The sequence below is a fragment of the Cyprinodon tularosa genome, unplaced genomic scaffold, assembly GCF_016077235.1.
Source record: "Cyprinodon tularosa strain WSP-4 unplaced genomic scaffold, ASM1607723v1 ctg407, whole genome shotgun sequence".
In the NCBI taxonomy this organism is placed as follows: domain Eukaryota; kingdom Metazoa; phylum Chordata; class Actinopteri; order Cyprinodontiformes; family Cyprinodontidae; genus Cyprinodon; species Cyprinodon tularosa.
The window spans coordinates 300,506-326,186 of record NW_024039127.1 but is presented as its reverse complement, the minus strand read 5'-3'; the positions used below and the strand labels follow the sequence as shown (position 1 = coordinate 326,186).

At 44.9% G+C, this 25,681-nt stretch overlaps 1 protein-coding gene across 1 annotated transcript; it reads left to right on the top strand.

Moving 5' to 3' along the window:
• Positions 1-1,427: 1,427 nt before the first annotated feature.
• Positions 1,428-20,041, top strand: LOC119791970 (soluble scavenger receptor cysteine-rich domain-containing protein SSC5D-like). Its single transcript, XM_038298377.1, has 6 exons — positions 1,428-1,498; positions 2,927-3,238; positions 6,912-7,211; positions 9,999-10,298; positions 10,733-10,824; positions 19,134-20,041. The coding sequence occupies exons 1-6, from the start codon at positions 1,462-1,464 to the stop codon at positions 19,251-19,253; spliced, it is 1,161 nt and encodes a 386-aa protein (XP_038154305.1). The 5' UTR covers positions 1,428-1,461; the 3' UTR covers positions 19,254-20,041.
• Positions 20,042-25,681: the final 5,640 nt, after the last annotated feature.

The following is a 25,681-nucleotide window of genomic DNA, read 5'->3' as shown; positions in this document are numbered from 1 at the left end:
CTGATGTTGCAGGAGCAGGTAATGAAAGTGTTTGGAGCATGCTCTGGTTCTGATGCCAGTTTGTTTCAGCCTTTATCCAGCCTCCTGTAGGAGGGCTGGTCACATCACAGGTTATTAGCATGACAACAAGGACACTTAGCAAGTTCTAGTGTTAATTCCTCATTTCACTCACCTGTCGGCTCTGCCTTATATTCAGTCCAGCCCAGCTATCAGGGCCAGATCATTGTTTGCCTTCTGTTAGTGTTTATGTCCCTGTCTCCAGTAGGAGATTACTTTTCAGCCCATGTCTTCAGGCTAGTTTAATCCCTAACCAGTGGTGAGAGCGTTTCAGCGTTTCCCCGAGTTATTCTGTTCTCCTGATTCCGTTCCCTCTCCCCCACTGGCCCTGTCTGTCCCTGCCTGATCTGTTCACCTGAACCTCGGTTGGACTCCTGCGGGATTCTGCCTCTCTGTGCCTTTCTGTTTGAGCTGGATGCTCGACGGCCGGGACTCTGAACCTGCCTTCACGCTCTGATGGAATCCTAGAACTCCGATCTCTCTATTCCTGATTGGATTCCAGAACCACTCCAGTCTGATCTGATACCCTGTCCTGGATCGGAGTCCAGCCTGCTCACTGGGCATGCAGCATCGGGGACGCTCTGGGCGGCTCTGGGCCGCTTCTCGTTGGCAGTGCATCGTCCAATCCTGCCTAAGGTTGAGAGGATGGACTGAGCAGTTTAACCAGGTAAGTGACTCACTCTAATAATCATCTTCTGTTCAGATGATCATGGTCACTAACCTGTGTTTCTCCCTAAACCAGAGAGTCAGTGATTGGGCGGTGCCTTGCCCCCCTCCTGCATCGCATCTGCAGATCCTCAGTATCCTGCTTCAGTTCTGTTCTGTTTTTATTTTCATAAACGTTTTGAACTTTCCTACCGTCTGTCTCTGAATACTGGGTCCATCTGTCCCGTTTTGTGACAGTTATTAGCGCCAGCAGCTAACGCCACTTCCTGTGTGCCAGGCAGGCCATGCATATCCTATGTTTGATAGTTTTTTAGAAATGTATCTGTCTGATAGTGTGAAGCAGTTCAAAGAGGCAGAGGACACCCTGCACACCAGGCCCTCTATTGTGTTTTGAGTTGTTGGTTTGTTTTATCCTGTTAATGACTTTCCTTTTGCTTTTCATCATGTAAATAAATAATACAAATGTATATAGTTATATTTATCTCCAGCTGTCCATGGAGAATATTTTTAGAGCTCGATACTGAGTCAGCTGCTGTTTGTTCTGGTTCTCAAGCTCCTGCAGTCAAATCAGTGATCTGGGATGTAAAAATCATTCCACTGTTTTCTTTTTAAGGCAGATCTCAAAATAAACATGACGTCTGAAATGCAAATAAGTAAGTCCTAATTTTGCATGTTGTTGTTAAAATTGGAGAATTAAAAATTCTGAAGTCAGACTTTAGGAGCCAAACCAGCGGAAGGATGGAGAAGGTTCTGCTGATCCTACTCGCTACATCAGGTAGGAAATGATGTTTAATCCAGGATAAAACTTTAAGAACTTCTGTTTCTGTTGTTTCGCTGCAGGAAGCAAAAAGTAAGAAAGGATAAATAATTAAATAGAAATTATAATTTAGCACCTTTAACACATTTAAGCAGATGTTCAAGTAGGTTCTAGGAGGAATCTCGCCATGTTGCATTTATTGACAGATGTGTGGAAGATTATTGATTGTCTATTGATCTCACAGTGGAGAAATTTAATCGTTAAATCAGCTCAAATAGTCAAAGAGGAAGAAGGAGCCAAAGGAAGATAAAGGAGCAGTCAGTCCACATATGGCAGCTTTTTTTATAGTAGGATCATTATACAGGGTTTGCATGGATATTTATATAGATGGATATTTATATATATATAGTTATTGCACTGGGTGTCAGATATAGAGAACCAGGTTATTGCACAGGGTATTAAATAGAAATTATTCTCCATTGCAGCAGTTGTAGCATCTCATTGTAGAGTCTGGTTGCAGCAGGGATGAATGACCTGCAGTAGCTCCTTTTTCCAAACAGGCTGTAAAAGTCTTTGACTAAAGGAGCTGCTCAGCTCCTCTCCAGTCTGCTGCAGAGGCTGGAAGGTGGCGTCCATGATGGATGGAAGCTTGGACAGCTGCCTCCTCTCAGCCACTTCCTCTACTGACCAATAGAAAGTGATTTTAAGCTTCTATTGTCATCCTGTTGTTGTGCATCAATCATGCTGAGTGGAGAGCTGTGCAGAGGAAGGAGTTTTGTTTCTAAACTGGCTTGCTGGTCACAGCGAGCTGCATCTAAACATGTTTAATGGAAAGTGCAATAGAAGGGAAACTGATCATGGTGGTCTTGGGGTGATTGCTGATCAAGGTCCCAGAGTCTGACTGAAGAGGAAATGGAAACAATTTCCTAAAGTCCAGTTGGAGTTTCCAGTCATGAATGATCTGAGGAGTTAACTCATCTGCTGGTTCTGATCCACTGGTTTTACTGGTCTTATCAGCTGCTCCTGTAAACAGCTGAGTTGAAGCCATGATGACAAACGAAGTCTGAGTTAATCTGCAGGATCCCAGATTAAAATATTAAAAACATTCAAATCTTTGTGCAAACCGGGTTAATGCTGATATTCAGACCAGCAGAGTAGAATTTAAATTCGTCTAATCCTCCCTCCTTTCAGCTCAGGCTCATATCTTTAGAAGCAGGTTGTGTGAAATTTGCATGGTGGATGATGCTCTGCTGGGCCGGCTGTAGTCTGGATGGGATCCTAAGGTCCAAATGATCAGAACCTTCTGATGAGTCACAGAGATTTCAGAGGAATCCATTCCTGTTCAGTAGAAACTTCTAAAATAAACAAAGATTATTTCTCCAGCTTTGACCCAAACCCAGAAGCATCCTTCATGTTTCCTCTTGTTTCCCGCTGTGTCTCTGCCAGCTGACGCCCAGATCCGACTAGTTGGACCTTCTGTGTGTTCCGGGAGAGTCGAAGTCCAACATAATGGTGTTTGGGGGACGGTGTGTGATGATGCCTGGGACCTCCATGACGCTGCTGTGGTCTGCAGACAGGCGGGCTGTGGGAGCGCGAAGAGCGCCCCCATGATGGCACACTTTGGGGAAGGAAGCGGACAGATCTGGCTGGATGATGTGGGATGTGTGGGAAGTGAAAGCAGTTTGCCTGAGTGTTCCCATGCAGGATTTGGAAATCATAACTGTGGACATGGAGAAGATGCTAGTGTCATCTGTGAAGGTAAGAGCACCAGTTTACCAGCTATACATGGAGAATGTCTCCTCAAGCTATTAGAGGAAACCAACAGACGGAGCATCAACCATAACGATGGATTTGTTTGATCAATTTCTACTGACAGAGCTGAAAGGAAGTTACATGTTCTGAGGGTCACATGACATCAGTTGAGAACCATGAGCTCCATGGTTGGGCTTTCAGCAGACAAACAGAAAAAACATTCTAAAAACACATTCAATGAGACACCTTCTCTAAATTATCAACAAAACACTGAGTATGATTCAGGTCACATAGGTGATCAAATATACCAAAATCTGCGATCTAATGAGCCCCCCAGAAAATCATCTGAGATTATTGTCACCGAGGAACAGCCAATGCTGTCGACTAGATCATCTACAGTCAGCACCATGGACAGCGCCATGAAACCATGACATAATCCGAAATCGCAGTTTATGTTTAAATGTTTCTACAACAAAATAAAAAAAATAAATAAATGTTTCTACAACAAAGTAAAAAAAATAAAAAATGTTTCTACAACACCTCCTAAATTCTTTACATGCTAAGATTGGAAATAAACACCTTTTGGAAAAATGCAAAGCTAGAAGTGATTGGCTACATTAAATAACAGGCCGTTTGCATAAAAGTTTTTACACACAACAAATCTCCAACCCAAAAGTCTCCCTGGGCCTTAATGGTAAATGTCCTGTACTTATATGGCGCCTTTATTCAAGTCAGGACACTTGACCAAAGCGCTTTACACTACATTCATTCACCCTCACTCACACACTGATGATGGCGAGCTACACTGTAGCCACAGCTGCCCTGGGGCTCACTGACAGAAGCGGGGCTGCCGTACACTGGCGCCACCCTCTGACCACCATCAGTAGACAATGCAGGTGAAGTGTCTTGCCCAAGGACACAACGACACTGAGAGTTGGAGTCGGGGCTTGAACCGTCAATCCTTCGATTTCAGGGCAAACTCCAACATCCAACGCCACCGTCGGCCCATGTCAATCCTATCAATCCCATGTGAATAATAAATGGTTTATAACACAGGCCTAAATTATTAGATGAAAACTGAATCCATCTGCCAGCCTTTCTTTGTGGCCGATGGCAGCGTTGTACAGTTTGTCCTTTGAACCTACAATGTTGGAATAGATTTGCTTCCTTCAGTTCTATTCAGTTTATTTCTATAGCTCCAATTCACATCATGTCATCTCAGGTCACTTTCCAGTTCACCAGATCATCCAGTCAGATTGATTCAAAGTTTTCTATCTAAGGAAAACCAGCTGATTGCATCGACTCATTGACTCTTCAGCAATCCCTCACACTAAGCATGCTTGTAGCGACAGTGGAGAGGAAAAACTCCCTTTGAACAGGAAGAAACCTCCAGCTTGCTGCTATCATCTCAACCCCCATAGCTATGCAGGGGAGCAAAACATCTGGCTTGGTCAGCCAGGCCAAAAATGACCCTAACGACCCCCCATTACGAAGGGTGAATCTGTTCTTCCAGTTTAATTTGCATGTTTTCTAATCCATTACAGGCTTCATTGGGCGACTCTGTAAGCCTGGAGCTCAATACCGATTCAGGCATTTTGAATTGAAAAAGCTTCCTGGATGGGAACTTAAACGTCTTCAAAATTGGAAAACAAAGTCCAGTGGATTATCTTCAACAGGACATTTAATGACAAATTTAATAGATTCATTAAATTCACATGTTACAATAATTTTAAATTATTATTTTTTCTCTTCTGAGTTTCTTCAGCCTTCTCTGAAGGCGAAGAAAGGCCCTGAGGGTTCGACTCAGCATGACATGTTTCCATCACGGTCGCTTTTTTTGCATTTTTAAGTATCACATTGGAAAAGGTTAATGGAAGGAGAACGTTTTTTTTTCTTCCAAAAACATGAATGTAGTGAATGAGAGGTTGAATCACATCACCTGGATAAGTTGTGATGTAGAAAACCTTTACATTAAATGATGGACCAGCTGTTGCCACTGGCACCGTCCTCCTGGATTGAAACATACACTATATTGCCAAAAGTATTTGCTCACCTGCCTTGACTCACATATGAGCTTAAGTGACATCCCGTTCCTAATCCATAGGGTTCAATATGACGTCGGTCCACCCTTTGCAGCTAGAACAGCTTCAACTCTTCTGGGAAGGCTGTCCACAAGGTTTAGGAGTGTGTTTATGGGAATTTTTGACCATTCTTCCAGAAGCGCATTTGTGAGGTCGCACACTGATGTTGGACGAGAAGGCCTGGCTCTCAGTCTCCGCTCTAATTCATCCCAAAGGTGTTCTATCGGGTTGAGGTCAGGACTCTGTGCAGGCCAGTCAAGTTCATCCACACCAGACTCTGTCATCCATGTCTTTATGGACCTTGCTTTGTGCACTGGTGCACAGTCATGTTGGAAGAGGAAGGGGCCAGCTCCAAACTGTTCCCACAAAGTTGGGAGCATGGAATTGTCCAAAATGTCTTGGTATGCTGAAGCATTCAGAGTTCCTTTCACTGGAACTAAGGGGCCAAGCCCAGCTCCTGAAAAACAACCCCACACCATAATCCCCCCTCCACCAAACTTTACACTTGGCACAATGCAGTCAGACAAGTACCGTTCTCCTGGCAACCGCCAAACCCAGACCCGTCCATCAGATTGCCAGATGGAGAAGCGCGATTCGTCACTCCAGAGAACGCGTCTCCACTGCTCTAGAGTCCAGTGGCGGCGTGCTTTACACCACCGCATCCGACGCTTTGCATTGCACTTGGTGATGTATGGCTTGGATGCAGCTGCTCGACCATGGAAACCCATTCCATGAAGCTCTCTGCGCACTGTTCTTGAGCTAATCTGAAGGCCACATGAAGTTTGGAGGTCTGTAGTGATTGACTCTGCAGAAAGTTGGCGACCTCTTCGCACTATGCGCGTCAGCATCCGCTGACCCCGCTCCGTCAGTTTACGTGGCCTACCACTTCGTGGCTGAGTTGCTGTCGTTCCCAAACACTTCCATTTTCTTATAATACAGCTGACAGTTGACTGTGGAATATTTAGGAGCGAGGAAATTTCACGACTGGATTTGTTGCACAGGTGGCATCCTATCACAGTTCCTCGCTGGAATTCACTGAGCTCCTGAGAGCGACCCATTCTTTCACAAATGTTTGTAAAAACAGTCTGCATGCCTAGGTGCTTGAATTTATACACCTGTGGCCATGGAAGTGATTGGAACACCTGATTCCAATAATTTGGATGGGTGAGCAAATACTTTTGGCAATATAGTGTATATACATAAAAGTCAAGACAAGCCACAAGAGCATTTGATGCTCCTGAAGCGCGTCCAGTAAAGTGAGTCCAGATGCGTCTGATGCTTCTGCTGCTCCTGTGTTCAATTAGCTGTGATCAGCGGGTAGAAAGTAGTTAGAATATATGTTGAAGTGAGAAAGTCCTCCTGAAAACATGGTCTGTGCAGTCAGTTCATCCAGATTACCATCCTGCCTTCAAAGATTATTTCTCTGTGGGAGCCGCTATGTTTGGAGAAGATCTTTTGCTGAAAGTGGACAGAGAAGTTGAAAGCATTTCATTAATTTAGTCTAGAGTGCTTAAATGTTTAAGGTGAAATGATCTCACTGGTGTTCCTGAGGAACACTAACAGATAATAAGACCAGTTTCATTTGTGTCCACCAACAGAGGTCAGATTAATCGGTCCAACAAGGTGCTCTGGAAGGGTGGAAGTTTACTCTAGCGGTTCCTGGGGAACAGTATGTGATGATGCCTGGGACATGAACGAAGCTGAGGTTCTCTGCAGACAGCTGGGCTGCGGACCGGCGGTGAGCGCACCGGCCATGGCCCACTTTGGTCCAGGAACCGGATCCATCTGGCTCGATGAAATGGGCTGTTTAGGAAGCGAGAACAGTCTGTTTGAATGCTCCCACCCGGGCTTTGGGACCCATAACTGTGGACACAACGACGACGCCGGCGTCATCTGTGGTAAGAGGACATTTGGATAACATTTAAACATAATGGATCATGATGTGTGGCTCCTCCACTCGGTACAGGCATTAAATGATGCTTTAAAAGCAGGAAATATTTCATATCTAACCTGCTGTCGTGTCAGAAATCAGAGGATCTGCTCCATCTACTGACAATTTCCAAAAAACAGAATATTATGGAAAAGTTGTTTAATTTCTGTCAACATTGAAGGTCGAACTTTAATAGATTATAGATTCAGGGACAACAGTTTCAATGATTTCAAGCATTTGGTTAATTAATTTATTATTTATGGTTAATTAATTTATTTTGACATAATTAAGGCTTCATGTTGGTAAATCCTGTGAAAACATGAATAAAAATAAGAAATACCATGAATAAATCAGCTCAAATACTGCAGAGCATGAATGTTTTAAACTGAATGTCACACAGTAATCGGCTGCTAAAGTCAAAGGTTTTCTTAGGTGTCATTAAATTGCTTCAGTTCAGTTCAACATGGAAGCTGACCTGATTAGTGGTCAGAACACCTTCACTGATATCCTCCATAGGGTGAGTAAGCCACAAAGTTCATCACCAAGGCTGTTCTGAGAGCTGTGTCCAAGCATATCAGAGGAAAGTCTGCTGGAAGGACGAAATGTGGCAGAAGATGCACCAGCAGAAGAGATCAGCTTCTCAGATCAGATTATAAAACAGAGAAGATTGAAGTACCTGGCTGAGATCCAGAAAGGGTGAAACTTCCTAAAGAAAATCTGGTCGGTCCGTGATTGGTCGGATTTTGTCCCCTTTAGTCTAATAATAGATGTAGAAAATTGGGTTTTCAAGATATTCTCAATTATTTCAATATTACGACTCTTGACCTTTCACGTTTCAGCCAAATGCAGGCGCTGTTTGGATGCATATCATGACATCTTTACAACGGTTTATGTCGGTTGGGGAGACACCGCTTCAAAAACGACCACATTCAGACAAATGCAGGAGACGGGCTACAACTGTTGGGTTCCTTGGTTAAAATCCACTTCTGAGCCTGAGCCAACGTAGGAAGCGTCTTAACAAGGCCACAGGGGAAGAAGGACTGGACTGCTGGCCAGTGGTCCAAGGTACATGTTTCTAAAGGAGGAAGTTCCTTTCATTTGGGAATCAAGGTCCACGGGTGAAGAACAGAACCAGAGTTGCTTGAGGTCCAGTGTGAAATATTCAGGTCAGAAGTCATCTAAATGCTAAATCTGGTCGGTCCTCCAGAAATAGTTATTGAAAACTGGGCTGTTTGGTCGGTCTGATTTTGTCCTGCTTTAGTCCAATAATTGTCATAACAGGAAAGACGGACCCAGTATTCAAGGAGAGACAGTCGGTAGGAAAGTTCAAAATGTTTATTTAAAACTAAACAGACAAAAAAACAGAAGCGCGGACCTGTGGACCGCGGAGGCTGCAGGAGGGCGGGGCCACCATCTCTGACTATCTGGTGTCACAGATCCGTCCATCTGCCTAGAAAGATCCAGCTGATGGACTTCTAACCCGACGCTACGTTTGTCGCCCAGAGTGTCCCTGATGCTGCAGCCCCAGAGAACTTGCAGGAAACAGATCCAGGTCAGGAGAAAACAGATCAGACAGGAACAGTTCCGAGATCCAATCGGTCTGTAGTCCGACCAGGGGTTCCGATCCACTGAGGATCAGATAGATCCGGGGTTCCAGGAATCCTTAGAGCGTTTAGGCAGGTTCAGCGTTAGAACGGGTCCAGAAGCAGACAGACACGCACAGATGCAGGACAGGCAGGGTCAGTGGTTGAGGGATGGAGACAAGACATGGTACTGGGATTTCTGCAGGAAACTTCAAACTGGTCTCCAGCTTGGAGCCAGGCTTACGGGGAAAAAAACTGACTGAAGGACCAGGACACGATCAGAGGACAAGACAGACACGAAAACCCTCTAAATCCACTGGCCACCAGGAACCAGGACAGGAACCCTGGAACCGACTAAAACTAACAGAACCGACAGGCATGAGAGAACACAAACAAACAATGATCTGGCCTTGATAGCTGGGCTGAGCCGAATGTAAAGGAACAGACGCAGGTGGATGAGATGAGTGATAATTAGAGACCGGGCAGAGTTAGGCAGATGAGTGACAGGGCAGACAATGACAATAATAGACGATGAAAACCCAATTTTCCAGTATTTTTTTAACAGTTTTGATATACTTTTTTTTTTTTTTACTGTTTTTGCTGCAATGTCCAGATGCAAAAGCTTGTAAATGTTCTTAACTGCAATGCTGACTGTCAACAGCCTACCAGAGTGTTTTAGAGGTTCATTCTGCTGAGGATCTGCATGGAGATGCAGGACCTGGTCTCCGCCCATACCGCCTGGTTTGATGTCCATGCCTCACAGTGCTCTACTGGCCACCCAGCTGGCCAGACCTGAACCTCACTGAGAATCTATGGCAGGGGGGTCAAACTGGTTCCAGAAAGGGCCGTGTGGCTGCAGGTTTTCTTTCCAACCAAGCAATAGCACCAGACTCCAGTCATCTCATCAAGTGAGTCCAATCTGAACATGATGACTTGATGAAATGACTGGAGTCTGGTGCTACTGTGTCAAAATGCTTCCCTTTCTGGAACCAGTTTGACACTCCTGATCTATGGGGTCATCTCAGGAGGAAGATGAGAGGCACCGGCACCAACATCAAAGAAGAGCTGACGCAGATATTGAGGAAATCTGGGCCTTTGGGATAAACAGCAGTCATTCACAGGAAACATCTTTAACCCCGGTGACTGACCATCAAATGTGTCTCTTAAAACAGCCGCTCCGGTTAGACTGACTGGTCCGAGCAGGTGTTCTGGTCGGGTGGAGGTCTACGACGGCCAGACCTGGGGATCGGTGTGTGGCAGCAGCTGGGACATGGATGATGCTGAGGTTGTGTGCAGGGAGCTGGGCTGTGACCGGGCCTATGGAGCTCCCATTAAAGCATACGCTCCAGCAGATGGGAGCATCCACCTGACTAACCTGCGGTGTTCTGGATCCGAGGGCAGCCTGCTTGACTGTGGTCACAGCGAGTTTGGGTCATATAACTGTGAGAATACTGCTGTGGCCGTCTGTGAAGGTAAGCACAGTCTCCTCTATGGCTGCTATCCATTAAGCATCAGCGTTTGTTGATGTTTAAATGAACAAAAACAAGTTTATCATAAACATAAACCAGGGCTGTTTTTGGAAGACTATAAACGTTTAGTTTTAATCTTTTTGAGAAAAATGCCTATTAGTTTTATTCACAATGAGGTAATTCAATTTGCAAATGTTTTAGTCTAGTTTCAAGTTGATGAAAACTCAAAAAGCTTTTTCTAGTTGGGTCTGATTTCTGATTCTTTTCCATGGATTCTCTGTCTGTGTACAAAGTACATCGATAAATGTTAACAAGGAAATGGAAAATGATTGAATGAAGGTATATCTTAAAAAATAATTATTATTGGAACATGACAATATATTTATTATAGATGTCATTATGTGAATAAACATCAATTTAATTTAATATCTTTAAAGTAAAAAAACAGCATGTGGTGAGACTGAAAGTGCTTCCCAGCTCCTCTATGGACCTGAACGACCCGGCTACGCAGGAGACCCTGCTGCAGCAGGTAAATCCTCCGGAGGCTCTGGAGTCTCTGTTCCTGTAGTGATTTGTTGTTTAGGTTGTTGACCGATCGTAGGATGGAAACCATTGCTTGAAGTTAAAAGACAAACTCTGACTCTAGATCTGGTCCAGACAGAATCCAGAACATCTGACAGGGCAGGAAATCAAGCATAAAGTTTAGTTTCTGAACACATAAAAGTTTTTTACAAAATTCTAAGTAATTTCATTTTCCTGGTTTCAGCAGATAAGTGTGATAATTTGCTGATAGATTAAGATAAGATGAGATTATTTATGTTTCAAATAAGAAAAAAAATCCATTATCTTATTTCAGGTACATCATATCTGATCATCTTACTTTAAGGACAAAAATGCTAATTCCATTGACAGACCATGTTATTTACCAGCTTAAAGGTATAGTGGAGGATTTTAATGAATTTTTGAAAAGACCCACCCTCTCCACTTTAAAAAATAAAATGCACATGCACCACCCTGTACCCCCTACTGAGAGGGAACGCCTATTGAACGCGTGTTAGAGCGTGCACAAGCCCGTTTCTCCTCGTCAACGCTCTGTATGAAAGTTACTTTTTGCATCACTAATACAAGTTTTCAAAAGAAGATTTTCAATTTTCCCACTATGTCAGACTCACCACTGGTAAATGAAAATGGGGATGAGCACGTAGGACGGCCTTACATAAACATGCAGGGTCGGACTGGAAACCAGTTTTGGCCCTGGCATTTTTCCATGTACACCGGCCCGCTATCTGTCTGCAGTTAAACTGCGTCTCTGATGTGAAACACGATACGAATCCACATTGTGGATTAACCGATCTATCTTCAAGCATCACCAGACAACCATCACCAACACTTCTGTAATGCGGTTTTACTTGCTCTGGTTTTAAACACAGACGCCACAGCGGCTGCTGCTGCATAACGTCGACATTTACACGAAGCCAGCCAGACTCCCAGTCACACATACTAGATCTATAACGTCAGCCTGAGTGTTGTTAAAAACACCAACATAAAACAATCTAGAGGCAGACAGGCAGCTCTTCGTTCACTGCCAGTCTAGGCGCCATGAGGGCAACAAAATGGAATAATAAGTAAATAATAATAATGTAAACAGATGCTAAACCCCATCATGCAACGCAACAGATTTCTGCAAAATATTCAAACATAAATTCTCCAAATATAAGAGGTGTTGGGATCTGGAGATCTGCCACCTGTCTCCAGCAGAGAGCGCTGTGGGTCTCCTGGGCTGGAGCCTCCAGCACACCTGTGGATCATCAGCCCATCAGGAGACTTCCTACATAAGCAGCAGCCAGACCTGACTTCTTCGCCGGAGTGTTGACCAGTTTTGGTTAGCGGAACCTGAGCCTCTGTTTCACGTTGAGAGTCTCAGTCTGCTCTTGAGAGTAACTAGATTCTAACCTGCCTCTGTCTTTTCTGCTCACAGGAAAGTCCGACTGTAGTCTGTGGCTCTGGAGGAGCTAGCTTGGAAACCTGCCTGCCTGCCCTAGGAAGCCAAACCTGAAGACAATCAGTCTGGATTCCCCAGCCAGCTCTCAAGGGAGAGCTAGGACATCAATTCAAGGTCTGAAACTCTCTAGTCTGAAGCTAGACGCTGCTGCTGCTGAGCTCTCTGCTGAACCCACTGTCTCTGGACCCAATTGGTTCCCCCTCTCCAGTGATCTGTCTGAACCTCATCAAGGTACAAATCTGAATCAAACATCAATCAAGTCTTCTCGGCTGCCTGGCTAACCAAACAATCCATCTCTGCAGATCCTCAGTGATTGCTGTCCCGGACCTGTACCTGAACCAGCTCTTGTTTATTCTGTGTGCTCATTCCTAATAAACTGTTAAACTTCTACCCCGTTTCTGTGGTGTTCTGCATGTGGGTTTATACACTAGAGACCCATCTTGACAGAACACTCCGGCCATAATCAAAACCCAGCAGATCACCTCCGGAGGATGATAGATGAGCAGGCTGCCCAAATCCATGGACATGCGGAAACCCTCCGTGAGTTAAACACCTGTATTGAACATCAGAATCAAGTCTTGCAGGAATATGCCGGCTACATGAGAAATGCTAATGCCGCGCCTGCCCGACTTCCACTTCCGCCTCAAAGGTCAGAGACTGTCACGTCACTTCCGGAATTCCGTCCGAGCCTTCCTGAAAGATTTTCAGGTAGTCAAACCAAATGTAAAGGATTTTTGTTCCAGTGTCGTTTACTTTTTGAACACTCACCCGCCAGTTTTCCTAACGATAAGAAGAAAATTGCCTTCATTCTCTCTCAACTCACAGGTCGAGCTCTAGAATGGGCGGAGGCAAGGTTTTCTTCTGAATCCAGCTTTTCATGTACCTTTTCCGAATTTTTAACTGAGTTTTCTCAAGTTTTCAATCAAGATTCTGACAAAACTATTGACTCCCGAGCCTTGCTCTGTTTAAAGCAGGGAAATCAGACGGTGGCAGAGTTCTCCATTGACCTCCGGGTTAAAGCCGCCGCCTCAGGCTGGAATGAGTGCACACTTAAAAGTGCCTATTTTAAGGCTTTAAATGAAAACATCAAAGACGAACTTGCCACATTGACGAACCAGCTAGTTTGGAAGATCTAATCAGGTTAACTATCCGGTTGGATAACAGACTCCGAACTAGAAACAATTCAAGGCAAAGAAGCCTAAATTTTTCTGTTGCTACGCCTGCATCTAACAATGCTTCTGTTTTTTCTGGATCCCCAGAGCCCAGTACCAGACCAAGGATTAAGAGTCAATCTTCTCCAGCTCCTGTTCATGCCAATCACCTTTTTTCCCCATCCACAGAAGGAGCGGAGATCGAACCCATGCAGATTGGGCATACAAGGCTTTCACGCGAAGAAAGACAGCGAAGATTCAAGGGGAATCTGTGTCTGTATTGTGGTGAGCCTGGCCACTTTATTGCTACATGCCCGGCTAAGTCAAAAGCCGGGGTCCGTCAGAGGATGTGAGGAGGCTGACGGACCATCTAAAATCTGAGAAATCTCCTCACTTACTGTTACCTGCAACCTTATTCGCTTCTGATCAAACTCTCACTTTGTCAGCCTTCATAGACTCTGGTTGTGAGAGAAACCTCATTGATTGAGTCTTGGTCCACTTCCTGTCACGAGTCATGTCTTCGCTCTGCAGCTCCTGCTATTCAGTCCCCTAGAGGTAGGGGGGAGATGGACTCTCCTGACCTTTCTTCTGTTCCTCCCGAGTATCATGATTTGGCTCCAGTCTTCAGTAAGGTCAGTGCGACGTCTCTTCCACCTCACAGACCATATGACAGCGCCATTGATCTATTACCAGGAGCTCCCTTTCCCAGTAGTAGATTATTCAATATCTCTAAACCTGAGCGTGAAACCATGGAAAAGTACATAAATGAGTCACTTGCTGCTGGTATTATTCGACCATCTTCATCTCCTCTTGGTGCTGGTTTCTTTTTTGTGGGAAAAAAGGACGGTTCCCTCCGACCCTGTATAGAGTACAGAGGATTGAATCAAATAACCGTCAAAAATAAGTATCCCCTACCATTACTAGCATCAGCTCTTGAACCTGTCCAAGGAGCGACAGTATTCACCAAACTCGACTTAAGAAACGCATATCATCTCCTTAGAATAAGGGAAGGAGATGAATGGAAAACAGCATTTAAGACACCCATAGGCCAATTCGAATATTTGGTCATGCCTTTCGGTCTTACAAATGCTCCTGCCTGTTTAGAAGCTCTAGTCAACGGCGTCCTCAGAGACTTTCTGAATGTTTTTGTTTTTGTATACATTGACGACATCCTGATCTATTCAAAGAATCTCTCTGATCACAAGAGACATGTTCGGCTGGTTCTTCAGAGGCTGCTAGAAAACAAACTCTTCGTAAAGGCTGAAAAATGTGAATTTCACCAACCTTCTGTTACGTTTCTAGGGTTTGTGCTCGAGGGCGGGCAGGTGAAGCCATCTGAAGACAAAATTAAAGCAGTTCTGGACTGGCCGACTCCCGAAAAACCGTAAGCAACTTCAAAGATTCCTGGGGTTCGCCAATTTCTACAGACGTTTCATCCGTAATTACAGCCAAACAGCTCTACCTCTCACGGCTCTGACTTCTGTAAAGAAGACCTTTCAGTGGACACCAGAAGCTGAAGCAGCATTTAAGAAACTTAAAACTCTTTTTCCAGAGCACCCATCCTGATCCAGCCTGACCCCTCTAAGCAATTCATCTTAGAGGTGGATGCCTCTGACTCCGGTGTTGGAGCTGTTATGTCTCAGCAATCAGATTCAGACCAGAAAACTCACCCGTGTGCTTTTTTTTCACGCAGACTCTCACCTGCCGAACAAAATTATGATGTTGGAGACAGAGAACTACTTGCCATCAAAATCGCCTTGGAGGAGTGGAGACATCGGCTCGAGGGCGCCGAACATCCTGTCTTGGTTTGGACAGATCACATAAACCTGGCCTATTTACAATCGGCAAAAAGATCCAACCCACGTCACTCTCGATGGTCTCTGTTCTTTTCCAGGTTCAACCTTATCATCTCTTACAGACCCGGTTCCAAAAACATCAAGCCTGATTCTCTCTCTCGTCTCAACTCCTCTGATCAACCTGAAAAAACCCGAGCCTATTCTCCCTGCCTCGTGCACGGTTGGAACCGTTTCCTGGGAGATCACTGATCTCATCAACCTAGCCTTGGCCTCTGAACCTGACCCAGGTAATGGTCCTCCAAACAAAACCTACGTTCCATCTTCAGTAAGATCTCGTCTCATCCAGTGGATGCACGCAGCCAAGTTCTCAGCCCATCCTGGTGTGAGTAGAACAATCGCCCTCATCACACGACGTTTTTGGTGGCCGTCCCTTCACAAGGACGTGAAGGAGTACGTGCTGGCCTGTCCCATCTGTTCCAGAAACAAACCCACTCACCAACCACCTTCTAGGCTGCTGTGTCCTCTTCCTGTTCCGACTCGTCCGTGGTCCCACATCGCGGTGGATTTTGTTACCGGTCTCCCTGTCTCCAGAGGTATGTCAGCCATTTTAACCATTGTTGACCGGTTTTCCAAGGCCTGTCATCTGGTTCCCCTCAGGAAATTACCCACAGCATTCCAGACCGCCCAGCTCCTTGTGAAACATGTCTTCCGTCTTCACGGCATACCTCAAGAAATACTCTCTGACCGTGGTCCCCAGTTCATCTCTCAGGTCTGGAAAGCTTTCTGTTCTGCTCTCAACTGCAAAATCTCTCTCACCTCAGGCTATCATCCGCAGACCAATGGGCAAACGGAGAGGATGAACCAAGAGCTCGAGTCCACTCTCCGTTGCCTCTCCTGAAACAACCCGACTGACTGGAGTCAGTTTCTGGCTTGGGTTGAATACGCCCATAACTCGCAAAGATCTGCTGCAACCGGTCTGTCTCCCTTCCAGGTATCCATTGGTTACCAACCTCCTCTTTTTCCGGCAGACGAGAGAGAGATTTCAGTCAGATCCGTCCACCATCACATCCGCCGTTGCCATAGAACCTGGAACGAGACCATCACCGCCCTCAACCGCACCGCTGTCACCAATAAAAGATCTGCCGATTCCAAGCGTCGCCCTGCTCCGAATTACACCCCAGGTCAAGAGGTATGGTTGTCCACCCGAGATATCCCGTTAAAGTCAATGTCTAGGAAGCTCTCTCCAAGGTTCATCGGCCCATACAAGATCGCCCAGGTAATTAATCCATCTGCCGTCCGCCTGCACCTGCCATCATCTCTCAGGATACACCCCACATTCCACGTCTCACAAGTCAAGCCTGTCCTCACCAGTTCCTTGTGCCCACCATTCGACTCCCCTCCACCCGCCCGGGACATTGACGGCCACCCGGCTTTCACTGTTCGCCGGATCGTGGACTCCCGTCGGCGAGGTCGCGGTTGGCAGTACCTCGTCGACTGGGAGGGCTATGGTCCGGAGGACCGCACCTGGGTTCCAGGCTCTTTCATCCTTGATCCGTCTCTCATTGAGGATTATGAGAAGTCCCTTCCGTCTACCTCCTCTGGACCGCCAAGAGGCGGTCGTTGAGGGGGGGGGGTACTTTTGGGATCTAGAGATCTGCCACCTTTCTCCAGCAGAGAGCGCTGTGGGTCTCCTGGGCTGGAGCCTCCAGCACACCTGTGGATCATCAGCCCACCAGGAGACTTCCTACATAAGCAGCAGCCAGACCTGACTTCTTCGCCGGAGTGTTGACCAGTTTTGGTTAGCGGAACCTGAGCCTCTGTTTCACGTTGAGAGTCTCAGTCTGCTCTTGAGAGTAACTAGATTCTAACCTGCCTCTGTCTTCTCTGCTCACAGGAAAGTCCGACTGTAGTCTGTGGCTCTGGAGGAGCTAGCTTGGAAACCTGCCTGCCTGCCCAAGGAAGCCAAACCTGAAGACAATCAGTCTGGATTCCCCAGCCAGCTCTCAAGGGAGAGCTAGGACATCAATTCAAGGTCTGAAACTCTCTAGTCTGAAGCTAGACGCTGCTGCTGCTGAGCTCTCTGCTGAACCCACTGTCTCTGGACCCAATTGGTTCCCCCTCTCCAGTGATCTGTCTGAACCTCATCAAGGTACAAATCTGAATCAAACATCAATCAAGTCTTCTCAGCTGCCTGGCTAACCAAACAATCCATCTCTGCAGATCCTCAGTGATTGCTGTCCCGGACCTGTACCTGAACCAGCTCTTGTTTATTCTGTGTGCTCATTCCTAATAAACTGTTAAACTTCTACCCCGTTTCTGTGGTGTTCTGCATGTGGGTTTATACACTAGAGACCCATCATGACAAGAGGAACATCGTAGTTTGGTTTAAAGAAAGTATTTTAGTTTTATTATAATTTAGTTCGTTGAAAGGATTTTATAGTTTGAAGAAATAGAAAATGTCACCATATGCCAACCGTCATGAGGATAAGCATGAAGGAAGGGCTGTATATGCTGCATGCATCATTTAGAGCAGGCATCACCAACCTTTTTAAGGCTGAGGGCTACTTCATGGCTACCGAGTCATGGGAAGGGCTACCAATACTGACCTATGAACTGGAGGGATCAGTGTTCACCTACAGTAAATCTCATCCATAAAAATTCATTTTTATTCTCATTTTATTCTTTTATTCATTTCAAATTTCCTTTTTAATATTGTCATTTTGAAACCACTGAAATATGATGAAATAGTTAACATGATGAAATAATACATAAATGATTAAAAAGAAGAGCAACAGAATTAAAAAAAAATTAAACTTAACCCACTGGGGGAGTTCTTCTGTTTTCAGAAGATGAAGAGGGCCCCCCATGTGGTCCTTGAGGGCCCCTTGGTGCCCGCAGGCACCGCCTTGGTGACCCCTGATTTAGAGAGTTAACATTGGATTACTGCTTCAGCTCCTTCAGTTATTTACTGTCACAGGTAGGAGCTTCAGCCGGAGAGGAAGTGTTGGGGCCACTATGATTTAAGGAGGACCGGCCCTCCTTATATCCAACCGGCGCCAACACTTAAAGGGGAACGCAGTTTTTTTTCCATTAAGCCCTTGATTTTACGTTATTCCATCATGTTCTACTCACCCATATGAGTTTTGCGGTTATATTTTTTATAGTTATATCTTTTAAAAACAAAGCGGCGCGTGTATGACGTCATCCGTGCCGGACGGGAGTCTATTTTATTTTTAACTTTATTTAACCAATGTACATCACACCATTCTATTGTCACACCAATCTGTTCATTCTTTCTAATTTGAATCGTTCAGTTCCATCTGGAGAGCGAGATCATCTGTGGTAGCAGCACTAAACATCTTCCAGGCATGTGAGAAAAACTAGCAGCAATTCAGCGGACAGGATGAATGAACGGTAGCCGGCGCACGGATGACGTCATACACGAGCCGATTCGTTTAAAAAAATATAAATATAAAAAATCTAACTCTGGATGTCTGGGGGCCAGTGATGGCCTCCATGTTCTGAATGCTGGCGTACCATAAAGAATAAATGATGAACAGTTTAGTTTGTGCCTTCAAGTCGTTGCCCATAGGAAGACGTTACTGGATATAACCTAACGGAATATCTTCAGAACGGCTCCTAATGACACTAAACTCATCTGGGAGAGTAGAACATGATGGAATAACAGAAAATCAAGGGACCAATGGAAAAAAAAACGGCGTTCCCCTTTAAAGCAAATGCCCGCTATAACAGATTACCAGTCTAATCCTTATCACCAATGATATAACTTTGAATGAAAGCCTAATACAATTATTTTTAGATATCTTTTGAACCTGCCTTTAGATCAGCTGTTATAGTTACATGAAGTTAATGAACCTTCTTGTCTCAGCTGAAACAGATGCTGAAGGATCAGGGGCTGAATGGAGACATGAAGCTGAGCTGGAGGATCTCAGACGGAAGTGTCTTCAAAAAGGATAAAAAGGACAAAGTTGAAGAGGAGACTGAATAAAGTCTCCCTTTATTGAGCTGGAAGAGCTGAAGACCCAACTTAAAAAATCCTTAGATCATGAAAGCATGTTTTGATAAAATCTTAGACCTTTTCATAGCCAAACTCTGGAATAGAGAGAATAAGAAAAGCCATTCTACTTCCACCTTTAAGTTCACCACATGGCTCTGTGGCGCCACCACATGGCTGCTCTGAGAATGAGCAGGAACAAACTGCAGGCTAAAACCTTGAGCCTGGATCTACAGAGACACTATTTACCATGTAAACACATTTCTGAAGGCCACAGAGACCAGGTCAAGAAGGTTTTTAAACTGTACATTGGAGCCCCGTCCTGCAGCAAGAAGGTTCTGGGTTTGAATCCCTGCCTGCAAATCTTTCTGCATGGAGTTTTCATGCTGCATGCATAGGTTCTCTCTGAGTTCCCCCTACAGAAACATCATCATCAGGATATAATGTGGTTTAATTATGTACCATCAAATAACTATTGATAAAAACATACAATTAGGAGTTTGAATTTGTAAATTAAATTAATTAAATATTTTATGTTTTCAATATTTATTACATCAGGTGTTTTATTTAAATTTAAAAGTTACAACTTTGTGAAACTACAAGAACAAATCACAAATTTAAGAGTATGAATCTAGAAGGAACCAGTTGGTGGCAGTAATGCAACTGAACAGCCTCCATTAAACAAGAAGAAGATGAACAAGAAATCAAATGAATCGATCTAGGCTGAATCCCAAACCGGGCCCTAACCACTGACCCCAGTGACCCTTAACCATCAGGCTTAACTAGAGTCTCACTGACAGCAGCCTGAAGTGACCCAAATCCGATTTTTTGCCCTTATGCGACCTGTAGATGATCTTTTCATGGCAGTCTGAACGACACAGATCCGATTTTTTCCAATGCGACCCAGGCCACTTGGCTCTGCGGTCCTGAATACGAGACAAATCTGATCTTTTCAATGCGACCTGCGTCTGAACGGCCAGGTCGCATTCATCCGACCTGAACGCCATTAATACCCGACAAAGGTCACTATTGTGGGTCTTGCTATGACGATGCAGCAAGAAAAGCAACAACTGTTGCGGACGATGATGCGGAGAGCAGTAGTTATATTCAACCATCTTGAAAAGATTGATTTTATGGTTGGAAAAGATCGCTAGATGCGCTCCGGCGCTACCATCCATGTTTACTTCCGTAAACACAGAGCACGCTGGCCTGTGACGTCATTGCGTCCTCTACTGGGCATGCGGGACACTTGCACTGTATGACTGCAGTTCACACAGGAGATCACATACAAGTAGCATATATTTGGAAATGTGAACGGCGACGCAAAAAAAAAATCGGATTTCACAAAAATAATTGGAATTGAGCATCAAGGCCTGCAGTGTGAACGTAGCCTAAGTGAATGGGACAGCCTCTTCCCTCGGACGGGAAAGGAAAGCAATCGTTCCTATGGCAACGCCGTGGGTGTGTTCGATTTCAAAGGCTGCACCCTCCAAGAACCCAGTCTACCTGGACTGGGTTCTTGGAGGTCCGTAAAAATAATGAGACCGGAAAAGTTTTGGCTATGGATTCAAACAGGTCCAGCCTTCTCCGGCTTCCAACACCCGTAGGCTCTGTTGCCTAGCAACTGTAACAGTTGACGCACAAAGAGGGAAAAGAATAAATTACAATCTTCTCACTGCTGTTCTGGGTGATTTTGTAACATTTCTGAGGAGCTTCAGCAGCAGTACCATCGTCTCAGATATCAGATAGTACCCACACTGCAGAGATATTAGAATCTGAGCTTAAATAAAACACAACCAAGACTGTGACAGAAACACAATTTTTTTCTTTTTCGGAACAACATAACCTTAGAGTCATTAATGCTGATCTTGGCACTTACATTTTTTAGTTCATAAACCTAAATATATTTGTTAACTAGGCTCATTAACTTTTTAACTTTACTTTTTACCTTTTTTCATTGAATTGTTAACTTTTTTCAACTTAATTTCCAGTAGGTAATATATCATTGAAGGGTTCATAACTGGTTGAATGCCAAAATCCGATGTGCAGCCATGTAGCAGGATCTTTGCTGAATGGCTGGATATAGATCTTGTGCTTCTAGACCTCACTGAGGGATGGCGGGTACTCCATTTTTAAGGAATATACAAGTGATCAAAAACAGTAACTTTCCCTATAAAGGGTTAACATAACATTAAACATTTGCCATTTTCTTAAAAACAAATCTATCCAGTCAAATAAAACTATTCCAAAGAGGACCTTCCATTTAGGGATTAATGGCGTCTTTCTTATTTTTCCAAACTTGTGATTTTTTTGTCAATGTGACGAAGATGCTGCAAACCAGTGGAACTTACATTTAAATGCACATGTTCCCTCCGCCATCAAGCCGCTGTTACACCCGCTGCCCAATGCCAGCAAGCCTGCACTGATGCTGACTCACTATTTAAGGGCTGGGCTTTCCTCTGGCCCTACCCACTATGGGCTTTTGGACGGCCCTTAATGTGGCGGGTCTTCTGCGGAAAACGCGCAAACAGAGGGTTACTGTTTAGGGGCCGGTTTGGGATTCAGCCCTATAGTTGTATCTTTGCTTAAATGTTTTCATCGCATCAGCAGAATAACGTAGAATCACTGCTTTTTTTCCATCTTCTTCACATCATTTAATGTTGGCTGATGAAGAACTTTCAGGTTCACTGCTAGAACCAACTCACTACCAGAACCAACTTGCTACCAGAACTAACTCGCTACCAGAACCAACCCGTCACCAGAACCAACTCGTTACCAAAACCAACTCGCTACCAAAACCAACTCACTACCAGAACTAACTCGCTACCAGAAACAACTCGCTACCAGAACCAACCCGTCACCAGAACCAACTCGTTACCAAAACCAACTCGCTACCAGAACCAACTCACTACCAGAACTAACTCGCTACCAGAACCAACCCGTCACCAGAACCAACTCGTTACCAAAACCAACTCGCTACCAGAACCAACTCGCTACCAGAACCAACTCGCTACCAGAACCAACTCGCTACCAAAACCAACTCGCTACCAGAACTAACTCGCTACCAGAAACAACTCGCTACCAGAACCAACCTGTCACCAGAACCAACTCGTTACCAAAACCAACTCGCTACCAGAACCAACTCACTACCAGAACTAACTCGCTACCAGAAACAACTCGCTACCAGAACCAACCCGTCACCAGAACCAACTCGCTACCAGAACCAACTCGCTACCAGAACCAACCCATCACCAGAACCAACTCGTTACCAAAACCAACTCGCTACCAGAACCAACTCACTACCAGAACTAACTCGCTACCAGAACCAACTCGCTACCAGAACCAACCCGTCACCAGAACCAACTCGTTACCAAAACCAACTCGCTACCAGAACCAACTCACTACCAGAACTAACTCGCTACCAGAACCAACTCGCTACCAGAACCAACCCGTCACCAGAACCAACCCGTCACCAGAACCAACTCGTTACCAAAACCAACTCGCTACCAGAACCAACTCACTACCAGAACTAACTCGCTACCAGAACCAACCCGTCACCAGAACCAACTCGTTACCAAAACCAACTCGCTACCAGAACCAACTCGCTACCAGAACCAACTCGCTACCAAAACCAACTCGCTACCAGAACCAACTCGCTACCAGAACCAACTCGCTACCAAAACCAACTCGCTACCAAAACCAACTCGCTACCAGAACCAACCCATCACCAGAACCAACTCGTTACCAAAACCAACTCGCTACCAGAACCAACTCACTACCAGAACTAACTCGCTACCAGAACCAACTCGCTACCAGAACCAACTCGTTACCAAAACCAACTCGCTACCAGAACCAACTCACTACCAGAACTAACTCGCTACCAGAACCAACTCGCTACCAGAACCAACCCGTCACCAGAACCAACCCGTCACCAGAACCAACTCGTTACCAAAACCAACTCGCTACCAGAACCAACTCACTACCAGAACTAACTCGCTACCAGAACCAACCCGTCACCAGAACCAACTCGTTACCATAACCAACTCGCTACCAGAACCAACTCGCTACCAGAACCAACTCGCTACCAAAACCAACTCGCTACCAGAACCAACTCGCTACCAGAACCAACTCGCTACCAAAACCAACTCGCTACCAAAACCAACTCGCTACCAGAACCAACTCGCTACCAGAACCAACCCGTCACCAGAACCAACTCGTTACCAAAACCAACTCGCTACCAGAACCAACTCGCTACCAGAACCAACTCGCTACCAAAACCAACTCGCTACCAGAACTAACTCGCTACCAGAACCAACCCGTCACCAGAACCAACTCGTTACCAAAACCAACTCGCTACCAGAACCAACTCGCTACCAGAACCAACTCGCTACCAGAACCAACTCGCTACCAAAACCAACTCGCTACCAGAACCAACTCGCTACCAAAACCAACTCGCTACCAAAACCAACTCGCTACCAGAACTAACTCGCTACCAGAACCAACCCGTCACCAGAACCAACTCGTTACCAAAACCAACTCGCTACCAGAACCAACTCGCTACCAGAACCAACTCGCTACCAGAACCAACTCGCTACCAAAACCAACTCGCTACCAAAACCAACTCGCTACCAGAACCAACTCGCTACCAGAACCAACTCGCTACCAAAACCAACTCGCTACCAAAACCAACTCGCTACCAAAACCAACTCGCTACCAGAATCAACTCGCTACCAGAATCAACTCACTACCAAAACCAACTCGCTACCAAAACCAACTCGCTACCAGAACCAACTCGCTACCAGAACCAACCCGTCACCAGAACCAACTCGTTACCAAAACCAACTCACTACCAGAACCAACCCGTCACCAGAACCAACTCGTTACCAAAACCAACTCGCTACCAAAACCAACTCACTACCAGAACCAACTCGCTACCAGAACCAACTCGCTACCAAAACCAACTCGCTACCAAAACCAACTCGAAACCAAAACCAACTCGCTACCAAAACCAACTCGCTACCGGAATCAACTCGCTACCAGAATCAACTCGCTACCAAAACCAACTCGCTACCAAAACCAACTCGCTACCAGAATCAACTCGCTACCAAAACCAACTCGCTACCAAAACCAACTCGCTACCAGAACCAACTCGCTACCAGAACCAACTCGCTACCAAAACCAACTCGCTACCAAAACCAACTCGCTACCAAAACCAACTCGCTACCAGAATCAACTCGCTACCAGAATCAACTCGCTACCAAAACCAACTCGCTACCAAAACCAACTCGCTACCAAAACCAACTCGCTACCAAAACCAACTCGCTACCAGAACCAACTCGTTACCAAAACCAACTCGCTACCAGAATCAACTCGCTACCAGAATCAACTCGCTACCAAAACCAACTCGCTACCAAAACCAACTCGCTACCAGAACCAACTCGTTACCAAAACCAACTCGCTACCAGAATCAACTCGCTACCAGAATCAACTCGCTACCAGAATCAACTCGCTACCAAAACCAACTCGCTACCAAAACCAACTCGCTACCAAAACCAACTCGCTACCAAAATCAACTCGCTACCAAAACCAACTCGCTACCAAAACCAACTCGCTACCAAAACCAACTCGCTACCAAAACCAACTCGCTACCAGAACCATTTAGAATGCACTGATCACCTCTGTTCTAATCGTTTTTATCACCCTATATCACTGCAAAGTTCTCTTATGTTTCTTTTACTCATGTTAAGCACTTTGAATTGTCTGGCTACTGAAATGTGTTTTAGAGATAAACTTGCTGTGTTATATCCCTTGAATTTTCATAAAAACATAAAATTTTGCTTCGTGTCGAATCTCTGCAGCCAGATTGAAAGAGGACATGCTGCCATGCTCAGAGACAGAAGACTTTTTGATGTTGGACATTAAGGTGTGATTGAAATTAACATAACACTTAGATTTCTGTGCAGATTTTGAACTTTGAAAGATAAATATTGTATTCAGCTGATGCATAGTCTTTGTGTTTAAGTATATTTTTCAATAAACAGCTGATTAGAACCTTTTTTGCTCCTGCAGCTGTTTCTTTTTTCCATTTTTTAGGTTTTGCTAAAGCTCTGCTCAGATCCACCAGCATAACCTGGATGTCTGTGTGATTTCTTTTTCCCAGCCTTAATATTTTGATCAGTTGTAAATTATGCTCTTATAAAAATGTTTTACAACTCTATTCCTATTCTATTATATATCTCTGTTCTGTGAGTGTGGTCGGAAAATTTAGATTTCTATTCATTTCTTATTTAATGTATTGATTTATTTATTTATTTTTCAAACACATTTTAAAAAAAGTTTTTTACTCATTCTGTTTCACCTGTGTGAGTGAGAAGAAAATAGCTTCATCCCATAACAAGCCAGATTCTTTCTCAAGTTTTATT